Genomic DNA, 20041 nt, shown 5'->3' on the forward strand with positions numbered 1-20041 from the left:
GATCCCAAACCCCAGAAGCTTGCACTCTACAATGCATGCAAGCTGGTGTGCAGTGTGTTGGGGCGATGTGATGTGTTGCTACAGCATCGCACTGTTTACTTCTTTTAAACCTTGTCACAAAATTGCCCTTTATTCAACTCTATGCACTGCAGGGCATTGGGATCCGTTGCACAAAAAACATAGAAAAAAAAACAGCTGCCCGGGGCCCGGTACTGCAGGTCCCGGGCGTCGGGCAATAGGAATTGCGCACCCCTGGGTGCCTGTCATTATGAACAGCACTAAACGCACCCTCCCAGAGCACTTGGTTTGCTGCAAAACACATAACCCGCTGCTGTGTGTTACAATGCGCTGCTGAGGATGTTTCATGGACAATTTTTGGTCCATTATGATGCGTAAGGCAGAATATTGCTGAGCCTGATGAAGGGGACCTTGTGTGGCCCCGAAAGCGCTTGTTTGATTGACATGTTTGTCCAATATATGGACACTTGGTCATTTTGAACGGAAATTCGGTGTGCTGGTGACATCCATTAACAATAATTATTATAGGCGGTGCCAACCGCGGTCACTGCGAGCACCCTCCCTGCTACCTGAGATACTCGGTAAGGAGTGCGACAAGCTATCTGCATACTGCATGTGATGCTGCATCGCATGTTGCAATGTTTGGTGCGCTGCAGTGATAATTTCTTAATGGAACCCCAACACACCTCGCTGTCACATGTAAGCTGTATTGCGCCACATTACATGGTAATCTGTTTCCATGCGATTTGATCTAAATAATAAATGCGCAATTTATCTGCGGTTGCTGCCTACCACAATGCACCGCGCAGCACCACTGCAATGCCGCATTAAATAAGACGGTTTTGGGGGTCCTCAGGGGCGGCTAGCAATACGGTTGCCCCCTGGCCAGTGATAATTGTACTTCTTGCCAATGGTATTAATAGGATCAGATTCTGTGTTTTCAGAAAATGTGGATCAATGTCTTTCACTGGCCATTGATCCAATTTAGGGATCGATGGCGATGCACATCGTACACACATTCCACATCATCGATCGTATGGGCCGGTAGGCGCAGTGACACCTGAGAGGGTTTCTAATATATGTGGAGTTGTCACCCTGGAGCTCTCTCCATGTGACTGTCACACGCCTTCTCTCTCTGAACTTGCATCACCCCCCTCTCCTCCCCCTCCGGCGGGAGCGCGCACAGAGGGTCCCGGGAGGCGGGCGCGCGCACTGATTGAGTACGGAGTGTCCAATGGGCGGGAGTGCGCGGCTCCGGCCTGTCTGTTGGCGGTGATCGGGTGAAGATGGCGCCGGGCGGATGGAAATCCTAATGACAGTCTCCAGGATCGCTTCTATCTGTACCATGGTAGGTGTGGGAGGCCTGGAGGACGGATCCAGGGGGAGGGCTGCAGGGGACGGCCAGACAGGGCGTGGGAAGAGGGAGGAAAGGAGTCCGCTCTGCGGTGCGCGGCTCTACGAGAGGCCGGGGATGAGCTGCGGCCTAATGCTGGATGTCAGCTGTCCGGTCAGGTGGAATGGGCAGTCAGAGAGCTCACTGGAGGAAGGCATGGCATCGCTTCATCTGGCCTGTCAGCCTTTACTACCACTCCCACCTGGCACTGTGACACCGGGGATGAGGGCACTTCCAGAAGAGAGAGAGAACTGCAGGTGGTACAGGGTGGGGGGGAGAAGAGAGAGAAAACTGCAGGTGCGCACAGGGCAGAAGAGAGAGAAAACTGCAGGTGGGCATGAGGGGGAGAAGAGAAAACTGCAGGTGGGCATGAGGGGGGGAGGAGAGACCTGAAAAAAAAAAGAGGAGAGAGAAACTGCAGGTGGGCACGGGGGAAGAGAGAGAAAACTGCAGGTGGGTACGGAGGGGAGAAGAGAGAGAGCAAACTGCAGGTGGGCATGAGGGGGAGAAGAGAAAACTGCAGGTGGGTACGGGGGGAGGAGAGAGAGAAAACTGCAGGTGGGTACGGAGGGGAGAAGAGAGAGAGCAAACTGCAGGTGGGCATGAGGGGGAGAAGAGAGAACTGCAGGTGGGTACGGGGGGAGGAGAGAGAGAAAACTGCAGGTGGGTACGGAGGGGAGAAGAGAGAGAGCAAACTGCAGGTGGGCATGAGGGGGAGAAGAGAGAACTGCAGGTGGGTACGGGGGGAGGAGAGAGAGAAAACTGCAGGTGGGTACGGAGGGGAGAAGAGAGAGAGCAAACTGCAGGTGGGCATGAGGGGGAGAAGAGAGAACTGCAGGTGGGTACGGGGGGAGGAGAGAGAGAAAACTGCAGGTGGGTACGGAGGGGAGAAGAGAGAGAGCAAACTGCAGGTGGGCATGAGGGGGAGAAGAGAGAACTGCAGGTGGGTACGGGGGGAGGAGAGAGAGAAAACTGCAGGTGGGTACGGAGGGGAGAAGAGAGAGAGCAAACTGCAGGTGGGCATGAGGGGGAGAAGAGAGAACTGCAGGTGGGTACGGGGGGAGGAGAGAGAGAAAACTGCAGGTGGGTACGGAGGGGAGAAGAGAGAGAGCAAACTGCAGGTGGGCATGAGGGGGAGAAGAGAGAACTGCAGGTGGGTACGGGGGGAGGAGAGAGAGAAAACTGCAGGTGGGTACGGAGGGGAGAAGAGAGAGAGCAAACTGCAGGTGGGCATGAGGGGGAGAAGAGAGAACTGCAGGTGGGTACGGGGGGAGGAGAGAGAGAAAACTGCAGGTGGGTACGGAGGGGAGAAGAGAGAGAGCAAACTGCAGGTGGGCATGAGGGGGAGAAGAGAGAACTGCAGGTGGGTACGGGGGGAGGAGAGAGAGAAAACTGCAGGTGGGTACGGAGGGGAGAAGAGAGAGAGCAAACTGCAGGTGGGCATGAGGGGGAGAAGAGAGAACTGCAGGTGGGTACGGGGGGAGGAGAGAGAGAAAACTGCAGGTGGGTACGGGGTAGAGGAGAGAGAAAACTGCAGGTAGGCATGGGGGGAGATGAGAGAGAAACTGCAGGTGGGCACTGGGGAAGAGAGAAAGAGAGAAAACTGCAGGTGGGTACAGAGGGGAGGAGGGAGAGAAAACTGCAGGTGGGTACGGGGGGAGGAGAGAGAAAACTGCAGGTGGGTACGGAGGGGAGAAGGGAGCGAAAACTGCAGGTGGGTACGGGGGGAGAAGGAGGGGGGAGGAGAGAGAAAACTGCAGGTGGGTATGGGGGGAGAAGAGAGAGAAATCTGCAGGTGGGCATGAGGGGGAGAAGAGAGAGAGAAAACTTCAGGTGGGTATGGGGGGAGAAGAGAGAGAAATCTGCAGGTGGGCATGAGGGGGAGAAGAGAGAGAGAAAACTTCAGGTGGGTATGGGGGGAGAAGAGAGGAAATTGCAGGTGGGTACAGTTGAGGGGTGTAAAGCTTCATATGGGTACAAGTGGAATAAAGCTGAAGGGTGAGAGAAGGGATAACCGTCAGGTGGTTACAAGTGTGGGAGGGGATAAAGCTGCAAGTAGGCATGTGTGAGGTGGGATAGCTACAGGATGGCATGGTATAAGAGGGTATATAGCTGAAGGTGGCATGGGTGAGAGGGGGATAAGCATCAGATGGCTGTGAAGGAGGATAATGATCTGGGGAGGGGGGTGAATAAAGCTGCAGATAGCCCCTCTGTAGGTGGCACACCTGTGTGAGCTAAGGTCAGCGGGTAGGTATAGGGATGGGCACAGATGTGAGTAGCAGAGTATAGCTGTGTGCATTGTACAGAGTCACCGGAAATGACATACAACATATCGGGAAGTGTCATGTGGAGGGTACAGGATCCACTGGGAATTCTGTGTCCCCGGCCGTAATCACAGAGCGGACCTGCTGTTTATGTAGAAGTCGTTTTATTTTCCTTGGAAGAAGAATAACATTACTGGAAGATTCTTCTTTATGGTTTGCTGTCCTGTGTGCTTACTAGGCTGCCGCTGGATGGCTCAAGTGCCACATCATACGTGTCCTGTGCCACATCATACGTGCCCAGATGCAGCCAAAGCTCCCCCAGCCATGATGAATAACCCAAACGTTACTGTAGGAGCAGGCAGGCCCCGTCATACTTGTACTTTGACTCATCTGCCACCAGGCATGGTGCAGGTACCTCGTGGTGTTTTTATTGCACCACTAAACCACTTTACATGTAGCATGTTGCGTACACATGATTTCTACTGCTCTGTGTTTTATAGTTCATTCACCTGTGCAGCTTGTCGTCGTCTGTATGATGACCATCAAACTTTTGCTTTCCGCGTATCATTCTGAAAGCGTAGCTGTATCATCGCTCACCTGTAGCAGCCACAAGGATCTTTCTTCTATTTATAATCAAATGTCCAAATTTTCCAGCAGCTCAATTTCTGCAGCCGGTTTTGTGTGTTCAAAGAGCACATATTTCTCTGTGGGAGGACGGTACAGGAGAAAAAGCCCATCCTGTTCTGTGTAGCGTGTCATTGGCCGTCATGAATGACATTAGCTGACATTAGCATGAAAATAGCCCGAGGACTATTGGTGTACATTCACATGCTTCCTCCTGAACACACAGAGCTGTGGCTGCCCCTTGCTCAGGGCTGAACACATCCCAGAGGCCATGTTGCGTAAGATATTGCCCGAGTTTTGGCACTGGAATGAGGTTCAGGGATGCTTATCTTGCCTTGGTTGTGCAATTTGTTTTCTTCACATGTTCCATATTTATTTTATAATAATCGTGTGTAATAAAATTCTGACCACTCGGCGATAATTCATGGGTGCTGTATGACAGCTGGGGTCTGGTTGCTGGTGATATTACAGTTAAAAGGTTTTTAAAGCAGAACTTGGGGGGGGGGGGAAAGGGTTAAGTGCTCGTTTTTGTCTAGGGAGGAAAACAACTAAGTTATACTCGCCCAATGCTTAGAGCCAGCCCGCTGTGATGGCGATCCCTCCAGCCTGTCTCCTTCCCTGCTGCAGCAATGGTATTTCCCTTGGTGTCCTCGTGTGCTATACTCAGTGTATAGAACCTAAGGGACCTCAGACTGGTGCAGTGGAGGGGGAGGGAGGGAGGCTCCAGGGACCGGTCTAAGAGCAAGTCGGCCCCGAGGATCGGGTAAGTATATCTTCTTTTAACCTAGACAAAGACGAACACTTAACCCTTGCAGTTTTGGGGTAGCCCTACTGCAAGGGTTAATAAAAAGTAGTAGTCGTTTAAGCTATTTCAAATGCTTCAAATTGTTAAGGGATTTTTCACACTATCCGGCCTGCTAAAAGGCAGCGTTTCAGCGGACAGGCTGGTGCGTTGTGACCACTCTGGTAATGTGCGTTGTATTGCAGTGAGTGTCAGTGCAGTGTCACTGTTTATATATTTTTATTTTATGTGGAGTGTACAATGTGCACGCTCCGTTCAGGTCTCCACTGCGATGCTGTGTGACGACCTGTGGTGGCATCCAGTGCACTGCCATAGAATGCAGCATGTTTGCATTCTATCGCAGCACGGTGCCCCGCCTATCACATCCGTGCTGTGCTGTGAATGGAACACATAGAGAACAATTGTTTTCTATGTATCCTAGTGGTGACCTGTTGCGGCATGTGTGTACGGGCCCTCAAAGTTTCACTCATTTTGCCTGATGAAGGGGATCTTGTGAGACCCTGAAAGTTGCTTTTTGATGCATTGCGCTATGTCTCATGCGTCCATAAACAGACGCCATTGATTCATTACTTGGGGTGCTGGTGTCTAATGTTATTCAATAAGCTATGTGTGTCTCCACAATCACATAGGAACAGCAAGGCATGTCACTTCCCTCTTCCCTGCTCCCCACTCCACCTTCTTCCTTTCTCTTCCAAGCTAGTAGATGAACAGTTGCTGAAGTCTGCTCTACCCTTTGTGATTTTGTATTGGACAGGAAAATCAGGGAAGCTGAGCTGAGAGAGTTGGAACTGTTAAGAAACACAATGAACATATTTGGGGAAAAATGTGAACGCATACTTTGCTGGGCAATGTGTATATTTGATTGATCTGGATTCATTATTGGAAAAAAAAGTTTTGAGAGTTTTAAGCTGGCCACACTCCTATAGATTTTCGAGTGGAAATGTTTGTTGCTGCCAAGAACCTTCTTTTGATTCTAGCGCAAATAGCCCATCATGCACAGACCAATGTCGGTTTCGATAATTGCTCGTTAGTTATACTAACTCACCGAATTTTGTCGATCGACAGAACGGATTTTTGTTTGCTCACATGCAGTGTTCTTGCTGCCAATTTTTTTTTTCCATACAAAAACACCACTAATTCCTCGATTTTCGTTCCATTAAAAAAAAAAAGTTTTCCAGCCTGACCGAGGAAATTCGTCCAGGAGTACAGTCATTAAAATCATTCGGTTCCCATCATCTGATTGTTATCGCTCGAAACCACGTTCATGTTCGATTTCCTAACGCGAATCGTAGAACGTATGGGCACCTTTATACTACTTTAAAAGCAGCAGGAATGTATTTTCCTCCCTGCTTTGTAATCTCTGCTCCTCTGGGATTGAATGAGAAATCTAACCGAGCAAGTCTCATGGTGCATGTGGCTGTTTTCTCACACAAACCGCATCAGCTGGAGGAGGCAGATGCAAAGGTTATACATTGCGCGTGTGCTTTTGTTTTCTGGCCTTAGGCGCAGGTGTCATAAGGTGTCTCCATACCAAGCATAGACCTCTGATGTACGTCTGTCGCTCAAGCCCTCTCATCTAGATGTGCATTGTTGTAGTAATCTGCAGTCATCCTGTGCAAAATCAGCAAGAGACAGCGATTGCTGTGTCCGTCTGTTGTAACTCTAAAGGTGCCCATACACCTGCCGATTTATCGTACGATAATCGCAGGTATTCCCGCGATCGTACGATAATCGGCAGGTGTATGGAAGGCGTGCGACCGTTTCCGTTTCCACTGTACCGTCGCACGTCTTTGGTCTCCCGAGCAGGCTTGAAACCCGCCGAGAATCGTACGATTGTCGGCGGGTTAGTGGCGTTCTCGGGAGACAAATGCCGCACGGGCCGGTGTGCGCAAGCGCACACTGCCCGTGCGGCATTGGAATCATCGGAAGCCCTCCCCTCAGCAGGGCGGGCTTGCGATGATCGCAAGTACGATCTGCTTGTCCAAGATGGGCAGATCGTACGAGCTTTTAATTAGCTTACAACCATCGCAAGGCGAAAGTCGTGCGATGGTTGTAAAGTGTATGGCCAGCTTAGGTAATAAGATTTCTCCTCATAAAGCATCATTTGCATGACCTGTCTTGTGGATGGGATCAGTGGCTCACAGGGTGGTGTAGCAGGAATGCAGTTCTATGCACCAGCTGCACCACGTCACAATAAAAGAGGAGAGGATTTAGCAGGGAGATTAGGATATTCTACAACCTGTTTTGTTGCCCAATATTTAATTGTGTTTGAGTGTAAGTATACCATGGCAGCCAGGGCCTCCCCACATGAGCTGTATAGTGGCTCTCAATGCAGTTTCACCGTTTGTATCTCAGAATTTCATGTGGAATGCAAGAAGAGGTAAGAAATGGAGTTTGCACTAAATAAATAAACAAGACACAGAAACATTTTTATACTTAGATTTTTATTTTTCCATTTCTATTTTGCACAATTGAATGAAGTCGTCGTTTTTCGATAATATATAAAAACACTTTGCATATAGCACTTAACTGAATGAGGAACATTATAGTTCCTCTAATATGAAGTGGCACTATTGAGTGCTAGGTAGATAGGGAAGATATGGATCAATAACCAGAGTAGGAGATATCATAGGGAGGGAGGGATGACAGAGTGATGGAAAGGTTGTTATTTGTGTAAGATATATTTTGTAAGTATGGCTGTATTTAAGAAATGAATTGTAAATGATATTGCTTGTTTTCTGTCTTAATGTGAACAAAATTTGGAATAAAGAATTAATATACAAAAAGAAATTGAATTTGGGGGAATTTATCAAAACTGGAGCAGCTAGAATCTGGAGTGCTTGCCCATGGCAACCAATCAGCATCTCTATTCAGTTTGCTTGGTTGAGATTTAAAAATGAAAGAGAGAAGCTGATTGGTTGCCATGGGCAAGCACTCCAGATTCTAGCTGCTCCAGTTTTGATAAATCCCCCCCCCCCCCCCATTGTCTTTAACCCCTTCGTGACTGACGACGTACAGTGTATGTCACCAGCATCGACTCTGTTTAAATTTGTAAAGCCGACTGTCGGTTTACAACAGAAGCGATTCTGGCGACTTACCTGTCGCCAGATCGCTTCTGTGTCCCGAGGAAGGGGCCGCCCCCCGCCGGACACCCCCGCCGTGCTTCCCAGGCTCCGTTGCCTCTCCTACGGGCCCGGGACCAGCGTCCTTGGTGTCCGCGGGGAGTTGGGGAGGAGGTCGACGAACTTCCGTTCATCGATCCCCTCCCCGTTCTATGGGACCGGGAGCGATGCAGATTGCATCACTTCCGGTCCCTGGGCTGTCAGTTCTGGGCTCCTGCAGCCCAGCTATAAGCTATTGAAGTGCGATCTGCACTTCAATAGCTTATTTCCAGTGTAAAGGTGACACTGGGGGTCTTTTGGACCCCCAGCATCACCTTAAAGAGTACCTGTCACCACCATCTGCTATCACATGGGGGGGCTTGTAAGTCCCCCTATGTGATAGCAGTCAAAGTAAAGTAAAAAACAAAACAGTTTTTTAAAATTAAATAAAATAAATCTAATAATAATTAAAAAAATGTTTTAAAGTCCCCCGCGAGCACGCGCGTGTGCCTACGTATGAAAACGACGAACGCGCTATACATGTTGGGTATCGCCGCGCACGCCGGAGTGAGAGCAATATTTCTAGGGCCGGTATTTTGGGGTATCTCTAAATTGATGACCTCTGGGGGCTTTTAAAGCGTCTTCTATGGACTTTTTGGGGTACTGCAGTTATTCGCCGTTTCACGGACGCACACAATTTGTAAACTGGGCATGTTGGGTATCGTTTTACTCGTAACCTCATCTTTTATATTCATTAAAAAATGGGTATTTTGTTGTGTTTTGGGGCATTTAATTAAATTTGTCACTAAATTTTGGGGTTTAATAAGGAATTGCGCTACATAAAAATTTGCAACTACCACCATTTTATTCTATAGGGTCTTGGCATTCAGAAAATATATAATGTTTGGGGTTTTTAAGTAATTTTCAGGCCTAAAATGTGGAATATAACATGGGTGCAAAAAATGGAAAACAGGCCTCAGTCATGAAGGGCTTAAAAGAAATGACAGCACTTTGGTAGTGAGAATGTATGTAGATACAGTGCTGTTAACACTGTATACATCCTGAATGGTAATAATAAATGTGATTGGATTTATAGAAAACCAAAAGAGAGAAAGTTACATTGCACCAACTTCAGCAAGCATACTCCCAGTGATTTTGACTGCAGTTCATTACACACAATTTACGTTAAAGTAAAGCCCTTAAAAACGCCCTCCTACATCTCCGTAGCTTTAGACGTTGTGGAGAAATTCATCATCAATTTTTGAAAGAGGCACTGAAATCTTAGCTGTTTTCCTATAACATTTTTTTATTATATTAGATTCCTAGCAGCCTGCTACGTCTCTAATGTGAGCACACAGAAGGTGGTTTTAAGCTGCTAAACTGACTTTATTCTTTGTGGTGATGATTGAGAAGAGAGAGGTCATGATAGAAAACAGCTGTGATTAGGCTTTGATGGAAACAACCTTTCATCATTTTGTATGACAGAAGTGTATGGAGCCCTAACAATGACCTTCTATTTGCTCCATTTCGGTCTGTAACATATGCTGCTGAAAGCATTTTAATGTTTCTGTTTGATAACTGAAAAAAGACCTATTGATCTTGTCAGAAATCCAGCGATCGGATACATTCCTCTGCTGTTCATCAGTTAGCATTTATCCCAGACCTCTCTATGGACTACAGAACACCCTCCAAGGTATGGGGATGAGGAAAGGGGGAGGTGTTCTGTTCCTTTTGTGGAGTTCCAACACTGCTCCTCCATAGACGCAGTGCATTGTGTGAACGTGGTCACCCAAGGACAGGAAGTACTAGTAGAATCAGAAGGTGAAAATAAAACGAATGCAGCCACCAGATCTAAGGGCCCATGCACACCACATCCAAATCGCCACCAGACCAGATTGTTTCTGGACTCAAAATGCTTCCTAATGTTATCCCTATACTATTTCTGGCCTCTGTTCACACCAGCGCAGTCCGTTCCAGACCAGGCCAGAAAAATACTGCTTGTCTCATTTTGTCTGGTCTGGAATGCACTAGAACTGCGGCAGGCTCACACTATTTTCCGGACCAGATCTGGGCCGGAAAATGTTGTGAACCTGCCCTAAGGGCTTCTTCACACGACGTCCGGATTGTGTCCGTACCAGAACCGTGCACTCCTGCACCCAAAATGCATTCCAATGTATCCCTATGTGTTTTATGGGCTACAGTTCTCGCGTCCATTCCGGTCCCGACAGAGAAAATACTGCATGTCACATTTTGTCCGGTGCGGAAACGCACAAGCGCGCTAAAACGCAAAAAAACGCACTGCAGCTAACATACTGACAGCCCCACTCCCAAAAAATGTTTTTTTACCTGAACGCAGTAAAAACGCGTAAAAAACGCACTGAACGCATAGCACCGCGTCTGCAGATCTGGACCAGAAAATCGTGTGAACAAGCCCTAGGGACGTATACGCTGCAATGTATTACATTTGTGTTCTTAGTTTCAGATCTGCTTTAACACGTGATGCCTGAGTTGTTGAACGGCTTCTTCCAGCAGAGACTTCTCATCCTGGTGTTATGACAGAGTCTCAGTTTTTATTGATTTTGTCAATAACAAATGTAACAATGCAAAACCTGATCTTTCCAGTAGACTCGTTTGTATTGATGTGCACTGGGTAGTAAAAATGGGACATGCTACATTAAAGCACATAACAACATGTGACAATGTATCACAGCCCATGCTAAAGGCCACGTGCACCTGTCTGACCGTGTTTCATGTTACGCCTATATTTAAGGATTACCATGGTCGGGTCCCAATCCCCCAATTTACCTGAATCATGCAATTCCTCTCTGTGCTTGCTTGTTTACATGGCTTTGCCCACACAGCCGCGTCATCCATTCACAGTTCTTTTGACAGGATCTGTGTATAGAAAATCTACGGACAGAGGGACTTGTAGTTCTTAATGGAATACAAGTGTGGTTATGTCACCGCACTTGTAGTCCATTGACACTTTCTCCTGTCCACATAAGGGCCAGTTCACACCAGGAGCTAATGCACCGCGGCTGGTGTGCGGATGTCAGACACAGTGCTGATGCGCCAATTCCTGCACATCGCACTGTGCCTGCACCTGACAGTGTAAATTTCCTTGTCTTGTATTGGGGCCAGAAACAACGGCCAGCACAGCCCCAACGCATCTGGTGTGAATCGCCTTACTGAATGTTCTTACCTTGGTATTGACATGGACAGGAGGAAGAGTCTGCAGGTGCCAAAGTATTGCACCCGCGATTCACTTATTGTGGTTGCAATGCTTTACTAGCTCCTATTCAGCATATGATTTAATGCACGTTTTTTCTTCTTTTCTGAAGAAGTGAGCATTTATTTCTTTGAAAAAGGTGGAATTTCCCTTTAAGAAAAGAGAAATACAGTGGTACCTCGGTTCATGAACTTAATTCGTTCCACGATTCTGGTCGCTTACCGAATCCAATTTCCCCATAAGGTTCAATGTAAATAGGGTTAATCCGTCCTGACCCCTACGAACGTGGCCGCGAACCGATTTTGGTCGCAAACGGAATCAAATTTTCCCATAGGGTGCAATGGAAGGGCCCGTTCACACCAATTGCAGTGCGTTCCGGCCGGCTCACTTTTTAGTGGGGCAGGAGGGGGCGTGGCAGGCCAATGAAGTGAATGGCATAGCCACGCCCTCCGGCCGCAATGCGATCGCCCGCACAGGATCGCATGGCACGTTGTGCCTGTGGTCCGGTGTGCTGCGATCAAAATGCTGCAAGCACTATTTTGATCGCACCGGACTGCAGGCACAATGTGCCTTGCGGCCGGAGGGCGTGGCTACTACAGCCATTCACTTCAATGGCCCGCCACGCCCCCTCCTGCCCCACTAAAAAGTGAGCCGGCTGCAATGCGAACCAGTGCATTCCGGCCAGATTTGGGCCGGAATGCACTGCAACTGGTGTGAACGAGCCCTTAATGAGCTTAATCCATTCTGAACCATATGTAAATTAATTACTGCTCTGCACTTTCTTTTTACCACCATGCTTGCTCTGCACTTTCTTTGGAGCCATGCTGGATTGAATAATACTGTACAGTACTGTATGTGCTAAAAAGCTTCACAGCAAGTGTGCACAGCTTTGTCTGCAACCGCGATCTCGGCTAGAGGAAGCCTTAACGACGTGTCAGAGCGGGGAAGATGGCCGCGTTTGTCATCCGATTTAGAGGTTGCAAACAGAAGCAAAATTTTGCTGAACTTCCTGTTCGCGAACCGAATTGTTCGTGAACAGAAGCGTTCATGAACCGAGGTATTACTGTACTATAGTAACCAGCAAGAATCTACCTGATCCAAGTTACATAGATGGAGATCTAATTGGTTATTAGGGGTTTCTGCGCTTACCATGTGGTCTATTAAACTTTTCACTTGTTTTTAATAAGTTGGTAGGAGTAGTTGTGCTGACTGGTGTTTTGATCAGAACACTGTCACAGTGAAGTCAGAAGTCTTTTTTCCACACGTTAGAAGTTGTGGATTAAGATTTGAAGGACATCAGAAGGCAGGCAGAGTAAACAGGCCAAGCGGTGACCTTGCAGCATTAATATTCCTTTTAGCCTGTAGTATGTTCCAGTGCTTTCTACTAATTCTCATGTTTTTCTGTTTACGCGCTCATAGAGCAGATCACAAGATTTAAGATGTAATACAAAACATTTCATCTGCAAAACCCAAAGGCAGGGGCATTGATGTGATGTGATCATCCAGTATTTGGATGTGCTAGTTATCACTCCGGGTATTTAGTATCTGGGGAAACTGCAGAGATGGAAGGCTTGTTCTCACAATGCAGCGATGATTATACTGCACATACGCCATGTGTTAATCTTACCCATGTTGGTTGAAGTGCCCATTCTTAAACTGGTCATACACCTATAGATTATCTGCAGACTTTCTATGGTCAGATGGTAAAAGTGCAACAGATTCCTCCATCTACGCTAAACTGTGTGGATGGAGGAATCTCCCACTGGGCCAAGCTTCCTTATCCTGCTAGTCGGCCCCGATGGCTGTCAAAACACCTGAACAATGCCTGCATCCAATCAGATTGTTCAGGTATTTAGAGAGCCAGCGGGACCGACTAGCAGGATAAGGAAGCTTGGCCCAGTGGGAGATTCCTCCATCCACACAGTTTAGTGTAGATGGAGGAACCAGTTGCATTTTTTCTATCTGGCCATAAATAAATCTGCAGATAATCTATAGGTGTATGGCCAGCTTCACTGTTGTTTCGGTAATGTTACCTCTATACACATTACTTGTATCAGAGCATTGGGGTGGCATTCAATGTCTCCATAACACACTAAGGGAATGTACGTGTTACAGGTCATAGCAACATACGGTAAAGTACTACTGTGTGTTGCATTGCATGTGTTTTTGGATGTTTTGGTGCCTTGCCAACCCATTCATTGCTTTGAACACCTGCTGATGGCCTTTGTTTGGTCCATTATTTTCTTCCAGGAATAAAGAGAAACTATGGCCAAAACATTTTTGGCTTTAGTTCTCTTTTGGGTCACAGGAGGACATTTACTAAAGTCCTCCTGTGACCCACAACTCAGCATATAGCGGGTTACTGCCTGCTATTTGCTGACAGTGCAGAGCCACGCAGCAGCCAGGAAAGATCCTGGCATGATTGACAGCTGTGCCCGCCCCCTCCCCTGTCTGTCCCAATAAGCACTGGAGAATCGGAGTGGGGGAGGGGGGGGGGTGGCTGACAGTCAGCGCTCTGTGCATGGAGAAGATCCTGAATTGAGTGATCGGCAGTTGGTTCTTGATCTATGAGAGCTGCAGTGTCCCACATCGGCTCTAACTATTGGGACGAGTGTATTTCACTCTCCACATAGTTCTTCTTTAAACAGTGCCCTATGATGGAAGTAACTTGATCAGTAGAAGTTCTTGGCTCAGGCTCAGCCATAACATACGTTTGCATAACTATGCATATACTGTATGAGGACATGTGTTCTGCTGAAATCTACCCTCAGTATGCAGACACCAGCCAACCTGACACACAATCGAGGCTCCTGTCTGCAGTAATAAAAGAAGGGAGTTCTGTAGATCTGGTCCCACACATCGTTATATGTACATCGTCGTCTAGTGCTGGGGTGGGCAAACTCTGGCCCTCCAGCTGTGGTGCAACTGGTCTAGTGGCTGAAGAGGAGAGTGGCATATGTGTAAGGAATGTCGGAATGCCAGGTTTTATCTATTTTTAGGAGGAGAGAGGACAACATACGGAATGTTTGTATTTGTCTGTATCTCTGTCTTCATTTATTGATGGTTGTTGTCTCTAAAATTGTAGCAGATTTCTTTGCAAGGTTTTGTCTAAATACAAGAGGCATGCGTATACTTTCTTGAATCTTGCTGTGCTTTGTGTATCCTCCAGATCTGCGCATCATCCAGCTTTACTTTTGTGCAGGAGTTTCCTGTAATGAAGACCTGTCACTGGTGTTCTTTCTCCTTGTGCAGGGTGACTGGTCTTGTATCCGCCCCCTCCTGTAGTTTTCTGTAGGCGGCCTTTAGTGGGTGGGGTCTGCTTGACCCCTCCCACAACTGTTCATGGCACAGGCTATGTACAGCACAGTGGTCATTTCACTGCTGCTTTAACAAAGTAGTAAGTGGGCTTGCAAAGGCTTAAATTGGGCCAAATTGCTCACAAATCAGATTTTATATTATTTGTGGCTGTTGAGGAATATATTTAAATAAAAGTTTAGAGTTGAGCTTTAGGGGGAAAGTTTCTAAAATCGTGTTTTTGTTGTTCTTATGTAAAACTCTCTTCAGGCTTTTGCATTTCATTGGATGGCGAAATGTCCACCCCAGAGGTGTAACACTAAGTGTGGGTACGATGCCCTTCCAGACATCCGGTTTCAGACATTTGTTTAGTTTGCTAATATTTATCATGCTGGCATGTGTCACAGCACTTGGCAATGCCAGGCATATACTGGCATATGTGTTTCTGAGTGTTGTGAAAACATTTTATGTGTTTTATTCCAAGTTTTTGGTGCATGTTGTGGTGTTTTAGGCCCGGTGCAGACCTGAGCAATCCAGGATCGCACGGTTCCGCACAATGCAGACAGCAATTGCCGCGCGGCCCCATTGATTTCAATGGGGGGTGGCATCTGCGTGGCAATCACAGAAAAAAAGGTACATGTACCTTTTTTATTTTGCGATAGACGACATGCGGCTGTTTTAGCCGTGATCGTTTTCGGTTGCACGGGTGGAATTGCGACGAGAAACCGTTTGATCCACCCGGCGCAACTGGGGTGACATTAGAAAATAATGCCACCCACAGCGCGACCATCTGTGCTGGGTGACTGCGCGGATGCGTGCACGATTGCCACACGGTGAGGTGTTGCCTAGGTGTGCACCGGCCCTTAGACTGTGTTCACACCTGAGCGTATTTTCTCAGCTCGTTTTTCTCGTGGTTTTTAGTACGCTTTTCTGTTCAGTGAAAAGCGTTTCACTGGTGGTATGATTTTTTTTCTTTCCTTATTTTCTCTATTTAAAAAAAAAAACATTTTTTTTCCCTCACTTTCAAACTTCCCGCTGGCTCTGCCCCCCTGTAAGGGACGGAACCCGGAAGTCGGCAGCCGCCAGAGGACACAGCGGGGATCACGGACAAGGTAAGACCTGTACGCTGTATTCCCGAGTGTGTCTCGGGGTTACCGCTTTGTTAACCCCGATCCACACTCAGGAATATCAATGGAAATGCGCGGAAAAACGCCCCAAAGAAGCTCCTGTACTTCTTTGGGCGTAGGGCGTTTTTCAGCGCGTTCCTACGCACTGAAATACGCCCAGGTGTGAACCAGGCCTTAGGGGTATTGAGTAAGTGTTTAGAGGATAAGTATACTTTCCACAAAGTGCCCTTATCTATTCTTGGTATGCAGTGTGGCAAATGTTTGTAAGTCATGCGATTATGTAGAACTATAAATCCTTTTGGCAAGTTATGCAGTAAACTTATATGTATTTAAGGCCTCATTCACATGGGTGTGTATTACCTCTTACATCGTGAAGGTTGTTGATGCGCCTGGAGCTGTTGGAGCTCATGTAAGTCTATTAAAATGCAGGAGCTGTGCGCCCTCGCACGATACTTCCCAAACCTCTGACTTTTTACAGGAGAATACAGACGATGTATGACCTTGGACAGAGACATGATGGATCCAGTTCCGTGCACCATCTGTGTGCGGCTGTAAGGATGCACAGATCTTTTATCTCCATAAACTTACATGAGCTGCCCGCACGCTTCTTCACGCAGCTCCGGACGCATCAACTGGCTCTTCACGATGTACAGAGCAAACACGCTCCCGTGTGAATGAGGCTTAAACGTTTGCAGGGAAATCAACTTTAAAGCCGAGCTCTGCCACCACTGTATTATGTCTTCACAGTACAGATATTAGCTATTAAAGATTCCCTTTTGTTGGTGTTTTTTTTTAGTCTGCATTTTTAAATGTAAAGGTGCAGTCACATAATCTCTATCCCTATACATAGGACCAGGCTGGCTCTTCTTTCTGCTGTCTTTCAGCGCATCCACAGAAAATCTGGCCAATTTGCATTTCCAGTGTTTTAGGGCTCCTTGAACTCTATGCCATGAAAAAAATCCTTTTAATGCAATCTAACATGTACATCAGGTCTTCAGCGCTCGTAACACCAGGGAACTTGTTCACCCCGCGCCTTCCACACGGCCACAGAGTTCACCGGGAATGGCTGCTCTCCATAAGGAGTATGAGATCTCCTCCACACCACATGCCAGAAACAAAAATAAGAAAAGTGCCTTTCCCTCATGTGATAAGTGTCTGTTTGTATTTTAGTGCCTGACACAGAAAAATTATCCAATTTGTGTTGCAAAAAAGCCTTCAAAGCCCGTTTATATTTTCACATTGCCCTGACTTGCAGCAAAACCTGAGTGGCCATACATGCGTGTTGCCTATCATTTTTTAATGGCACCCCAGAGTGCATATTCAATTAAAAAAGCTTAGTCTCTGGGCTCTGGTGTCCATGTATCTCTGGTGGCTGAACAAAGTAAATCAGAACATTTTCTACATCCCTTTCACACTTCCCTAGAACCACATTGGCTGCAGTCTGATGTATCCTACTGAGTGCAGGGAAAGCACTGATCGTGCATTTGAAGTGCTTCTACCACCATGGCTTTGTACAAAACAAACATTCTAGGTAGGTCACAGTGCTCCTGGTGATGGGCCTGTAGCATGATTGTATCTTTACACCCAGGTAAATTAGCTGTATAGGTCCAGCGACTCTTTTTAGTGTTTTGTAAGCTGGAATTTACAATGCAAAGCAGACAGGAAAATGTATGAACATTCTGTACAGGTAATACATGGGATATACATTAAGTGGTCAGTCACTAGGAAATCGCTGATCATAAGAGTTTCTAATATTGTCAAACATCTGACTTACCTTGAGCTGACCAAAGACAGGCAGATATCTCCCCAAGAACAACGTCAGAGAGATCTGGCTGACCGGCAATGATCTGGACAATGACAGCAGCTCACATACTGTACTTCTGCTGGACAAGTTGTACTCTCTCAGTGCAGCCAGGCCAGGATCAAGGATGCTATTAGAGGCATTTTATTTAATTTATGACTAAATGCAGCTCTATTTTAGCCCATGTCCATGTACGTTGTGGTGTTTTATATCTATATTATAGAGCAATACTCGTGGAGCATAACAATAAGATGCCACAAACCTGCTTTCGGAGAGTGCACATAAATTTATTCTATTGGCCCGAATAAATGAATGTTCTTTCAAATAGAAATAGTTTAGGTCCATACCCCTCTAAACGATGCATACACGTAATTACTTACCAAAATGTGAATTTTTTTTACGCCAGATATCGCTGCCAGCTTCCAGCAGAAAGATCCAGGGAAGATCGGAGTATTTTAATAAGCCGGTGTGCATGAGCATTTACAGGTGCCTCTTGTTACCCGGGAAACTCTTTATTGTCCTTGTGATGCAAAAAGCAGCATGATAAACCCTAGCTCAAAATCACCTTTAGGAAGCTGCCATTGACCGGCCACATTCAGTAAACAGTGCAAGGAGCAAAGCTTTAATTTCAGTAATCAAGAAGAGTTCACTGAGCTGTATTTGGGCCAGAGTATCATTTGCTGATATGGGTACTGCGCTTTATATATTTGGCACCCTGCTGTTTTTCACCTTTTAGGATAAGCCTGACAGTTGTTTGTAAATATCTTAAGACTGCATTTTTCATGTGGTGCATTTCAGATGCATTTATACGTGTTTTACATGCATTGCCTTCTTTTTCAAGGTGCATTTTGTTCAAAACGGCATTTGGCCTCATTTACACGGATATGCACAGCTGTACAGCATGCATGTCCATGCAAAAACCTGCAAACGGGAGGGGCAGCTGCTGGCTTGCTGACTTTCTGCATCCATTTCCAGGGGGCGTGCATCCATACCTGTACGGATATGGAAGTTCCGGTCGGCGTGTCATTCAGTTGAACAGGCAGCTAGACATGGCTACACGTAGCAGCTGCCCCTCCCGAGCGCAGGCTTCTGCACAGATCTGCACTCTGCATGGCTGTGCACGGCCATGTGAATGAGGCCTAAAACAAGAAGGATTTTTTATGGGCTGCAGACATATACACTGAGTGGCCAGATTATTATGACCACCCCATCAGTACTTCATTGGGCCACGAGATGACTCCACGAGATGACTTCGTTGGGGCGCCTCGTGACTCCACGAGATGTTGAAAGGTGATGCGAGGAATCTGACACTGCACTGTTGCCCTTCTGTTGTCTTGTACCAGTCTTGCCACTCTCCATTCTGCCCTAACATTGACTAGTCGCTGACGGCCACAATTCGCATGTTCAGACCCAGATTTTCGGCTGACAGTCCAGTCTTTAAACACTTTAACAACAGCAGCTCTTGAACATTTAGGCTGGGTTCACACCTAGGCGTATTACGCATGCACGTCTGTCGCGCGACCGTCACGCGTTTTTTTTACCGCGATTCGCGGTAAAAAAAATCGCGCGACCGTCGCGCGATTCCGAAGGCTACTTGGCTGTATCCCAATGGAAAACGCCCTCCAAAACGGCCCAAAGAAGTACATGTACTTGTTTGGGCGTCAGCCGTTTTGTAGGGCGTTCAGACGGGCGGAAATACGGAAAGGTGTGAACCATACCCATTGAAAACAATGGGATTTTCATGGTTGTACGTTTTGTAGAGCGTTCATAGAGCGTTGAACGCCCGACAAAACGGAAAGGTGTGAACGGGGCCTTAACGAATTCTGCTGTTTTGCTGATACTCGCTCCATGGCTCCAAGCGCCATCCCACATTCAAAGGCTGTTAAATCGCGTTGTTTACCCATATCTTCAGAAATAAATCACTTCTACTGTCGTGGTAAACAACCTGCTTCCCTATTTATAATGGTCTGGCCCTCTAGCAACTTCAGCGCCAAATTATAGCTAATTATAGCTAATTTGCCTACAAACATCAGGTGGTCATAATAATCTGGCCACTCGGTGTATATACCCTTCCACTGTGTAATAGCGGTTGAACTACAGAAATCCATGACTGGAGAATAGACCAGCAGATTGCAACCAAGACTAGAATGTTCATCCAGACAATTTAAAATCTTTCTAGATGGCAGCCAGCCACCCTGAAAACAAATGATTTTTGTATTTAGGTCTAAAATGGCATAGTTAGGAATTGTCATCAACTGCTGCATGTACACGCCTGCTAAGAGGGGCCACATGGTAAAAATATCTGGATTTACTTCTGTGAGTTATGCTGGGGTGGGGGATCTGTAAAGGACATCACTCCCTAAAAGTATAGTTGTCCTTTAGGGCCCC

General features: G+C 46.9%; 1 protein-coding gene across 1 annotated transcript in view; it reads left to right on the forward strand.

The window, feature by feature from the left end:
* The first annotated feature begins 1205 nt into the window (after positions 1 to 1205).
* The window catches only part of USP12 (ubiquitin specific peptidase 12), a 64339-nt gene continuing 45503 nt past the window's right edge, over positions 1206 to 20041 (forward strand). Inside the window, exon 1 of the mRNA XM_018571338.1 lies at positions 1206 to 1366. Coding sequence (XP_018426840.1) covers positions 1319 to 1366 — 48 coding nt within the window. The 5' untranslated portion in view covers positions 1206 to 1318. The remainder of the gene's footprint in view (positions 1367 to 20041) is intronic.

Source organism: Nanorana parkeri, unplaced genomic scaffold (genome assembly GCF_000935625.1).
Source record: "Nanorana parkeri isolate BGI_ZX_2015 unplaced genomic scaffold, ASM93562v1 scaffold1735, whole genome shotgun sequence".
Lineage (NCBI taxonomy): Eukaryota > Metazoa > Chordata > Amphibia > Anura > Dicroglossidae > Nanorana > Nanorana parkeri.